The 11,370-nt window shown below is 35.0% G+C and overlaps 1 protein-coding gene across 2 annotated transcripts; it reads right to left on the bottom strand.

Moving 5' to 3' along the window:
* Positions 1 to 1,019: 1,019 nt before the first annotated feature.
* On the bottom strand, positions 1,020 to 10,334 carry LOC103713484 (putative glucose-6-phosphate 1-epimerase). 2 transcript variants are annotated; one of them, XM_088708597.2, is made up of 10 exons: positions 9,760 to 10,334; positions 9,604 to 9,660; positions 8,659 to 8,930; positions 7,845 to 7,919; positions 6,568 to 6,624; positions 6,320 to 6,483; positions 4,289 to 4,423; positions 3,551 to 3,653; positions 2,593 to 2,692; positions 1,020 to 1,369 (listed from the first exon to the last, which is right to left on the bottom strand). In XM_088708597.2, the coding sequence occupies exons 3-10, from the start codon at positions 8,767 to 8,769 to the stop codon at positions 1,161 to 1,163; spliced, it is 954 nt and encodes a 317-aa protein (XP_088564723.1). In that variant the 5' UTR covers positions 8,770 to 8,930; positions 9,604 to 9,660; positions 9,760 to 10,334; the 3' UTR covers positions 1,020 to 1,160. The 2 variants fall into 2 exon arrangements, with proteins under 2 accessions (XP_088564723.1, XP_088564720.1); XM_088708594.2 differs by lacking the exons at positions 9,604 to 9,660; positions 9,760 to 10,334 and adding an exon at positions 9,069 to 9,375 and having other exon boundaries at positions 8,659 to 8,995.
* Positions 10,335 to 11,370: the final 1,036 nt, after the last annotated feature.

The raw sequence follows: 11,370 nt of genomic DNA, 5'->3' as shown, positions 1-11,370 counted from the left end.
CCAAGAAGAAGAAACACGTGAATTGGAAACAAACCCGTGACCGCGTGTTCATCTAGAAATCCTTAACCAATAATTGCTTGTTGATAACTTATCAGCATTATAATTATATCTATTTTATTCAAAAGATCATTTACTTATTATTTAAAATAATCAGTTCCAATAAAAAGCAAACAATTCTTTGATGAAAAAATTAAAGAAAAAAATACATAGTTTGGATACTATAAAATTTTACTATTCACAAAAAAATTTATTGCATTTTTAAAATTAAATGAATCATACTTTTCGATCTATACTACAATTAAAAAGGTAGTATAGAATGTAAATCAATGTACTTTAAAAAGTGGTATTTAATAAAAAATAATAAATTATGTTCATCAATTAATAAAGAATTACAGATAGTTGTGCATATTTATATATTATTTATTTTTCTATATTTTTAATTATTACTCAGTTTGACTGATTATTACTCACCGGTTCGATTTTTGTAGCTATGATTCATTTGGAATTGTATGGATTTTCCTTCCAGAGGATAGGGAAGAGTTCAATTTATATACTTATGCACCATAACCATAGAATTTAGATATCCATAATCTGATTACATTTGAAAACTTCATCATGCCAAATTAATGCCCACAGCCGGTAACCATCACTTGCAGTAAATTTATACAATACTACTTGCATTCCTAACAAAGCAGAAAAACCAAGACCATAATAACAGCGTTCTGATGATATATACGTTTATTCAGAACCAGGTTTGTGATAATGACATCTGTCTTAATACTGTAATGGCCTTTGCTTTAAAACTATGGCTGAGACGGTTGACCTTAGTTATCAGACTCCGGGGGAAGAATCTCAGGTTTAGAACGAGCAACATGTAATCAAGTTTAGCTGCGAGATGCGCACCGGGCTCCTACTCTCATACTTTCTACTGCACAATTTAGCTGTCCTTAGTTATAACTTACAACCCTGACCCTGTAATAAGGCTCAAGTAACCATATCAATCATGAACAAACAATTGATGACACCATTCCAACATGAGATGTTATTTTCCTTATACTGCCATGTCATGAAAATTTCCTGCAAGTTAAATATCTCAGATGCATCACAGACATACGCTGAACATGGTAAAAAGTAGTGTGCAAATTGGTGCTGGTCTGTCTTCACAAGCTTCTAATGTCATCAAGATGATCACTGCAGTAGGTGGTGGAAGGAACAGCGGAGAGCTCCAGCCGCCCCGTCCATTCCTCACCTGGTTTTAAGGTAATCGGTTTTTCAATCGCAGCACCATCTACACACAACATCTGTTTATACTCCTCGTCTCCAAAATCAACGATGGTTTTGGATTTCTTCTCCCATGGATTCCAGACAACTGTAAAAGAAAAGGGGTAGGAAACTTTAATAAGCGCTTGAACTGAAAACATCTATAAACCAAAACTACTGTAAGTTGCTTCTCTTTACATTCTCACATTGATTCCCCACCTCATATTTTTCATATATGCTGATGAAGCTAGATTATATACCAGGCCCTCTTAATTTATTTTTCATTTAAAGATCATCAAGTTGTACGGATGTCTGAAGTTGTAGTAGGGGCACGAACAACGAGGAATGGAGTTACATGCATTTAGTCCCCTCATCAGTTATACATCATTTCTTTACCGAAACAAAGATGGATGGATAACTAAGAAAAGATCACATGGAGAAAGATCCCAAGCTTGCTTGCATGTTGGAACTTGCCGGCATCTTCACCATAAGAGGTACTGGTTTAACATTAGGAAAATAATTAAAATGAACCCTCCCAAAGGTTATGGAATCAGAACCTTAGACTCTAGATGTTGGGTGACAAAATTTAATTGCTCAACTGCGATAAATGGCATCACGAAATGAGCTAGCAGCGAACTAGATCAAGTAAAAGCTATAAATTCTCCTTACAGACAAAAGCAATGGCATTCTTTATACTATAAGAGAATGCCTAAATTGGATTTTGAGAGGGTTACAGCAGGAAGGAATCTTGTTGTAACATTTTGTAGACCGACTAATACTTCTAAAGAATGCATTTTATATATTTAGCCATGCAACAACGAAAGCGGTATAGAATCTTTAATATAAGTACAACTTCTACATGCCCAAGAGCTCTTTATATACAGGGATTGCAAAAGCACAAGCATCTTTCCTCAAGTGCCTCTCTTGAATTTACATTTGCAGAAACTCTTATTCCAAAAATGATATGCAATATTAAGTTCTTGTCTTATTGTTCACCTGTCAATCTGACATATTTTAGACGTGCAGGAGAAAAGGATCACCCGGCAATCCTAATATCAGGCAAGCTAATTGCATTTAAGGCATAAAGAAAATCAGATGCATAATCTGAATTGATTTCTTATGTTAGAACCGTATATCTAGCACTTCTTAGTTGTTACCTTGGTAAATTGCTTTCTGTAAGAAATTCCCTAGCCCAAAGTAATCAAGTCAATGTTCATAGTTTTAAATAGAAAAGATTTTAAAAGAAGTACTATACCAATAGCAACCACATGCAAATCTACAACAGAGACGAATGTGCAGATCTGGACAATTTACAAAGAAAGTGTATCTTACCAACATCAGGCAACCCTTCCTTTCTAATAACAAAAGTCTGTTTCTTTTCGTGGTCAAGTATCGCAATTATATTTGGAGAGCCAAGATAAAAGCGATCGACCTGCAAATTAACAAAGATTTGTGATCTTTCATGCCCAAGACTGAAAAATATTATATTAAAGTGTATTTTAGCATTATAATCATGCTGAACTAATGTATGTAATATAGCCACCACATGATGCTTCAACATCCTTCTTGTTTTTGTGAATAATTTAGAAATTCATAAGAACCATGATAATCCAAAGATGGAAAACTAGTGTCAGACAGACAACATCATTATTATTCAAAGACTTATAAGATGTGAATTCTAGAGACCACTAAGATTTAAATAAAGACAAGATCTAAGTACATTGTCTTTTACGTTCTTGATTGGTTCTGTTCCTAAAAGTTATATAATATATTCTTTCTAACTTAATCCTACTTCCTTGCATGGTATTAGTCACAATCTGGAAGATCCTAGTTATTTCGAACAATCAGCACCGAAATTCTCATCTAGCATTTGTCATTCCATATTACTTCAAGATGTTACATTTTACTGGCAGATTTGCAGTGTTCTCATTATCCTTAGTTAACGACAATTTGATAAAATCATTTGTCCTGCTAATTATCAGAGCAAAAATGAAACGTTACGCAGCAACAACCATTCAGTGAAAAACCATAACAAGCGGAATAGAGGGTGGAGGGAAAGATTATCAGCAGAAAAAAAATGCATTAACAAGCACAAATGACAATTCGACTTTACCACATTTAAATTCTCTGTTCGTATTATTTTGCAATAAGTAGAGGCACGTACATCATGTTTTCTAACTTCCAGAATAGAATAGGGTGGATGTCTGGTAGGATGTGCAAACACTTGATATAAGTTTTGTTTTGGAAAAATAAGGATTCTCAGCGACACCAATAACCAAAAAGTGTTTACCTCAGACTCAAATGTTATGGCATCTCCTTGTTCTGTAAAGCGCTCTCGTTGGCAAAGATTGTCCAGATAATCGAGTGTCTCCAAACCTTCTATCCTCACCTCACTGTGGATACAAGGTTCATGTATGCAACAAAGTGAGAATATCTTGAGTCTTAACCTTGCAAGTTTATAAAATACACCACTCGGAGCAATTTGGTGAAAAAGATGAGTGATCACTCAAGTTGAATAATGTTTTTCAATTATGAAAAACAAAATATTTTTGACAGTATTTGATAAGACTAAAGAAACCATGACTATTACATAGTTCAGGGAATTGACAGGACAAACTTGAACTCGTACTTCATATATAATCAAAATTTCTAGTCATCATAAATAACATAAAAATTTTAGTGCCTAATGCCTCGTCCTTTCTAGTGTCTACCACAATTTCGAATCTATATTACAATATACTGTGCTAATCTGAAAAAAAAAAAAAAACTTATTTTCCGAAGTTCAAGATTTGATATAACTGGAAAATAAGAGTTTTTTTTTTATATAAGTCCTTTCTGCCAAGTATTGTGCAATACTTAAAATGCACTAGAGTTTATAGCAAAAGAACAGATGATGCCATGTTTACATAAAAGAAAGTACAATTGCACAGTAAATGGAAAGTATGATCATCATCAATTTTCAATCAGATTATGCAGTCCCCATCTAACTAAACAAAATTAACTATGCTACGATGATGAGAAAATATACCTGATGTCAGAAACAGAGAAATATGTGTGATAAGCAAATGAGAAGCTAAATGGCTTCATATCAATGTTTCTGATACGTGATACTATTGCGAGGCCTCCATCCATTGCAAGAGATACTCTAAGGCGTAACTCAAAACTGAAAACCCAAATAATATTTATGTTATTCATAGAGATGCAAAATGATGGAATAAAATAAAGAAACATGAAAGAATGATAAGATAAAAGTAAAAAAGAAACGGTGAAAAAATAAAATTGATACACAGAAAATTGCAGCATAAATGGTCATTATCTTTAGTCCAATATTTATGTCATCCATGTATAACAGAAAATTACATGTGATTGGTCAGCTTCACATAAAGTACGCATTTGCCCTGGCTTTCAACATGACCATGTAAGTTATGATCTATTTGCAGCCATGGCTATCTTTGGTAGCAGCCTCTATATCAGCTTGATATGAAGAAATCCTTCAAAATGACCTTCATAAAGAGCTTCATAATGGACAAACACTCCAGTCCATCTTAAACAACATCGGTCACATGTTTGTCAATCAAATCATGTAATTAATTCTCTCGCTAGGATCCTGCTACATGGTTTACGAAATTCAGTCAAGCAACTACGAGCTTGAATCACTTCATTTGTAGTCACATTCAGGACTTGTTAGAATCCTTATTCTTCTTCCCTGATAATTATATATTAGTAACTATCCAATTCCTTTTCAGTCTGACAGGAGGCACCCTCAAGTCCTCAATACCAAAATAAACTGGAAGACCTTCATAAGCCTTAGAGAACTTTGTGGACAAATTCTCCCCAACAGAACTACATAACTGGTATACTTCATCATTCTCGTATGATCAAATTGCATCTTGCCAATGGCTTAACTTCCAGCAAAATGGCAGTAACCAGTAAGCTGAGTTTTTATGTTGTGAACCAATAACGCAATGAAAGTGCTATTCAGATTGCCAGTAATGATATATGCTCAAGAAGTGACCAAAGCATTAGAGACTAATCACCTTCATGTCCGCAATGACTCACCTTAATATCCTACAAAATAATGTTCAGAATTCTATTTGCACTTCAAATTCTTATTGGTAAATGTATCCCTGAGAAAGGAACGTCCATCTGAGAAAACAATTCATTATACTGATAAAACTGTTTGATGTAATGATGTAAATTGTTTGTCATAGAATACCAACTTGCATGATTACTGGCAAAAGGAGATATCCATTTAAAGCATGCATGATTACTGTCAAGACAATTCGGAATGGAAAGTTAGCTATTAAAGAAGTGGTACTCAATATCTTCTAAAATTTAATGGAATACATCCAACATGTATCAAGTTCTGTAGAAAAGTTTTGAAATGAAAAACTACAATTAGGCAGGGTGCACTTTATTTTGCCAGATGAGAATTAAAATCTTGTTCTTGATGCCATCTACCCCTGTTGAAGTAATGAATGATTCTCTCCCTCATAACTCTAAAGTTATAAGAGGAAAAATAGTTGAAGTAGTGCCTATAAATATGCTTCAAACCTTAAGATAATCGCAAACTCTTTGAATTAGGTGGTTATATGTAATATATCGACACTCATCATTTCCAAGAAAAATGCCAAATCAACCTATTCAAATCTAATATATATTTTTTCTCAAATGGTGATACAATAGAGTCACTTCTTAAATTGCTCTCATGTAAATAAAATATTTGAAATGTTATATCCAGAAACCACATTGATGCAGAAGTTCCACAAATTGATTTAAAAGTATCAGCACTGGTTTTGAGATTCCACAGTTTAATACTTTCGATGTTTAACAGACAGATGGCTTCTGCAGAGGGACAATACTACCTCAAATAAGAACAAGAAAAATTTGCAAATTTTAGATTGAAACAATTTTAGAAGTCGCAGAGAAATGAAGGGCTCCCATGTCAACTATTATCTTCTCGTTTAAACTGTTTGACACAGCAAGTTCCAGATATCACTATTTTTGTCCTTGCCATACAAAATATTGTAAAAATTGCCTACAAGAAAAAACCCCATACCAGTGCGGCCAGCATTTCAGATCATCTTCTGATGGTTTAAGCAGCAGGTCAACAGAAACTTTGCCTGGGCTATCATTGGGGTGCAAAGGTGGAGGATCGTTATCAATGCTCCATGTCTTGTTCCTTGCAAATCCATGTTGTTCCAGTGAACCACGGTTACCAAACTACAAAGTAAAAAACCAAAATCGGAGCAAGTTGAGATGATTGGCTGAACTGACATAGAAAACCATCAGAATGATGGAGATCACCTGTGGAAAGCATATAAGAATTCCTCCCCGCATTGCTTTTGGTGGCTTAAAGATTGCCTGAGTTCAGAAATCAGCAGAATGTTAGAGTGTGTTTATACAATATCTCAAGCAGAAATCTCCAGTACAATTTATAATATAGGCACTGACAGAAGATACCAGGAAACACAAGAATTTTACACACAAGTTTTCTAGAGATGCATATTTTGTTCTTAAAATTCAAGTAAAAAGACAGAATAGAATGGTTGGGAGCATATAAGATATAACACAAACCAGCCATATCCTAATGGCGTTGAATTTCCAACAGTAACCTCCATGAGATGCAGCAGATTTCCAAATAATGTACGGCTGAGTATATAACTTATCTGTATAGTTAACCTATAAAAAGAATTTACCATGGTACTTGTGGTGCAGAAAATATCACATGTTTAGATTCAGAATGCTCGCTCTCATCATTTCATAAAGAAGCATACACAGAAGTTATATAAAATCCTCTTAAATAGGTGCATCAATGATCTTCAGCTCTAAAAGATCTATGGCAATGCCTCCCATATATTGGCTTCATGGATTGTCTAAGTTACCAAATATTGCCAATACCATTATATCCAGCAATACCAAACAATAGATGCTTGATATCATACTATAGTCATTAATGTCTTTATTAACAGATGAGCTCCAACATCATATCAATTCCCTTAAGTTAGCATGCTAGATCCTACTCTTGCTTCTTTAAATTCTCTTACATGATCACATAAGACATTTATATTCTATAATTTGCCCGCTAAAATACTTGCATAATGTGGTGGCCATGGCAGTGAGAGTGGCAGTGGCCATGTCGTGAAGATCATGTTTTTCTCAGCTAACATGTACATTGGTTATAGGTTTACATACTCTGGCATACATAGTATCAAGAAAATCGATGTTGTGCCACAAATAATACCATAAAAACAATAGCCTTATTGAGTCAGGGCATATTTAACAGCATTGATTAGAATCAGCAGCACTTTTTTACAAAAATATGTTGCAAAACCAAAACATATGATTCTCTACGAAGCCTGAAGTTAATCAAAACATAGGAATTTCTATGAAGACTGAACTTTTATTAAGTTAACATCCGTTATTGGATTGATTCTCCCATATCGATTGGATTTCAGAATGGAGACATATAAAATTGGAAATGACATAAAGAAATAAAGAAGAATACAAGCTGACTTAACATGTCACAGCCCTTCAAGCATTGATGGAAAGAAAAAGATTCAGCAATATTCTCATAACTGCACCTTACTGCTAGTGAATAAAAGTTCTTTGCCCCTTTCATTCTTCCATGAAACAACCTGCCCCCCGTGCAAACTTACCTGAATTGCTGACAGAAGAATTATCAGAATAAACCAGAGGGATATTCAGAAAAGAACTTTAACACATTAAAGAAAAATGCAAATGTCTAAGAGTCAAGGCTTAGAGCTAAAATATCTGAAGTAGCTAGGACTGAAATTAGATCAGATAAGGATCGGATACTAGCATATCCAATCCATATTTGTTTTGCTTAACGAATACAGATGTTAGTTGGATGCAAAAATTCATATCAATATTTGTTTTAAACATATACATATACAAATCGGATACCAAAAGTATAGATATAAATACGGATATAAATCAGATAATTAAACTTTACGACTACAAAATCAAAAATATTGCTAAGTGAATAGTAAAACAAGTTAATTACATGTTAATATGGACATTTATTTTTCTTAAAAAATTATGAGTGCTATGTAAAATTAAATAGGATAACAAATGGAATCAGATATTCAGATATGGATCAGATAGTTGTCTATCTATATCCATATCCATTTTTCTTTAATGAATATGGATACAGATACGGATATTAGTCGGATGCTCAAATTTCTATCCATATCCGAATAGATTCGGATACGAAAGCAGATCCGGATGGATATTATCCAATCCATTTTTACCCTTAGAAGCAGCCAATAGGAATATAAACCAAATACAGAAAAAAAAAATTATGTACATATCTCAGTTTAATTGCACGGATAACGAAAAGAAAAAGAAGAAAAAGCTAGAAGGGGAGAATCTCACTCGAGCAGAAGCTCCTCGTGGTGCTTTAAGTGTAACATGATGGATTCCGTTCAAGTCCTTTGTAAATTCGAGCTCTGATCTCTGATCCCAAACAGTTGTCGAATGGCCCATATTGGAAATGTAATGTGGAGTAAAACTGATCTTCTGCTTCCTCTCTTCAACAAAATCCCCAAAACTTCTCCCCAAACACACAAAAGAAGAAGGCTGTACCGCTCACACAACAGTCATCGTCATACAGTCGGGCATGTGATGAACAGTTCCCAACATTTTTCCTGTGAGTAGGAGGAGCCTATATCTCGTGAGCCCCAACTACTAATCCAACCTCGAAAAAAATGGTCTAAGAAAAACCTGCCATCAGTTGGAGAGCTAGAAAGAAACGTTGGATCCCATTACAGAACCAAAAGCTCTACCTTTCAAGCACTCATTAAAAGAGCACCACCGACCAATAGCCAAAAAGCAGCAGCCCTGATCCAACTGCACTAGCTATACTCTTGATATATAACTAAAATAGATAAGCCCAAATCACTAGATGATTCCTCAAAAACAAAGAAGATCTAAGTCTAACTGAAAATCTACGCTCAAAAACTTAAATATACAAGCCCAAATCTGTAATATACATCAGTCCTCAAACTAGAGAAATTCAAATCTAATTGAATTTCTATCCTCAAAGCTTCAATAAATGAAAAAAAAAAAAACAAATTTTTCCTCCAAGGAACGCTTCAAATTTGCACGAAGTGGATATAGCCCGAATGCAAATAAGAAACAAGAGAAAATTATTAGTAGTATCTTAAATTTTTAAAAGTATTCCAACAAAAAACTAGCAATATGAAAATAGCGGTATATCAAAAGTTAGCAGATTTCACCAAAGCCCTCACATTTGGATTTAAAACAGACGACTCGAATTGGTAAATTTCAGAGAGAACCAAAAAGGAATCGCAATCTTACACCAAGGACAGTGAACCTCGAAAAGATCTTTTTAAGGTTGGCAAAATTATTTTTTCCCTGTCAAAACAATGAATCCAGTGCCAGCACAATCTGTCAGAGAAAAATCGAGAAAAAATGTTAACAATTGAAACTTTCCAAAGTCGGGAGCTATAATACCTCAGAAAACGCCATACTTTCCCTGGGCCGCCCAACCCAATCTCACCAGGAGCCCGATCTCAACGCTCGAGAGCATTAAAAACTCGAAGCAGGCCATGCTTCCACGAAAATTCTCCCCCATCTCTCGCGCATTGCCATCAAAATACGGCACCCCGTCGCCCGGAATCGCAGCCACCGGCCCCGCCCCCGCCCCAGATCCCCTGAACCCCTCCCAAAAAGAGATCCACGAATAGAACCAAGACCGACCGCTCTAATGCCTCCCAAACTCTACTACAAGCCCACCCTCCCGCTCATGGAACGAGGCCAGAATCCAGAGAGCATAAAGGAAATCCAAGAACGAGGACACGTGCATGACGGGCGGAAAGAGGATGTACTCAATCAAAGGATTTGTCCAAGGTTCCAAGAAAGGAAAGGAGAGTTAAAGCGGAGGGAAGACTGGAGACACAGACAGCGAGGTGAGGGAAAATTTCCGGTCGGAGAGAGGAAAGAAGAAAAGCGGGCTTTGTTTCTAAAAATTTTCTCCTCGCTATCTTTTTGGAGATACGTGACTCGGTGGATCTCCAGAACCAACGGTCAAATTTCAAAAGGTGGAGGCTCTCTTCCATGATAACGACATTATCCCGTTACAGTAACCGTTAAATGTTACGATGGAATGATGATCCTTGTTTCATGTCAATCTTTTAAAAAAATACTGGGCTTATAATATTGTACATCCTCAAACAAATGGATAAAACAAGTGCACTGCACGAGATTTGAATGATATTTTATGAATTAAATCTTCCCAATGATGGAGTATATTGCACCATTGTAAGTTTGCAACAGCTCATTCGTACAAATAGATACAATGAGCGAACAAGGCTAACAAGTGCATTGATGATTTTTAGGAAGTATATCTTCCCAATGATGCTATTACAATGTTGCAACATCTCATTAGCAATATCAATTTTGAGTTTTTTTTTTTCTTTTTGAGAAATGAGAAGGGTTATCGATTTATTGCCCACCTAGCCACCCGGGATAATGCAGGATTTTAATCAAAATTGTTGGGTACCATAATCCAATAAGTGGCATTATCATTCTTGAGGATTATGATAAAAATAATGATTATAATTTGCTATCGGGAGCACCAAAGAAAGAACTATTTTTATGGGGTACCAAATTTCCAAATTGATGAGGTCTCTTGATGAAAGCATCTAAATCAAGATCTAAAATCATGCTTTTATCAAAAAAAATTGGCATTAATTGCATTTGGATGCGAGTTAACCTCCATTGCTTATGTGTCTCTTTTATTTTCAAAAAACAAAATAAAAGTAAAATTTCTTGATGCATATGGATGCCCACAAAACGTCAAATGAGAATCAACAAGAATTTACTTAAATTACACATTTATCTGGTAGAGTTAACGAGTCATTAGTTTCTTGTTGCCCATCAGTATTTAACATTTTTTATAAAATAATAGCTGCCATAGTGGTATCTGGTAGACATAGTAAAAACAAAAGTACCAATGAAAATCTAACTAATATGCAATGAGAAACAAGAAGTGCCTACTTTGTTTGGTGATGCTTCCTCAATTGGGTGGACTCCAAGGAAGATGAAAAGAGCTTCACAACCAGT

The sequence above is a fragment of the Phoenix dactylifera genome, chromosome 1 (assembly GCF_051530095.1).
Source record: "Phoenix dactylifera cultivar Ajwa chromosome 1, Ajwa_hap1_PhDact_Kaust_v1.1, whole genome shotgun sequence".
Lineage (NCBI taxonomy): Eukaryota > Viridiplantae > Streptophyta > Magnoliopsida > Arecales > Arecaceae > Phoenix > Phoenix dactylifera.
Note: the sequence above shows the minus strand (reverse complement) of the source record. Positions and strands in the feature narration are given on the sequence as shown.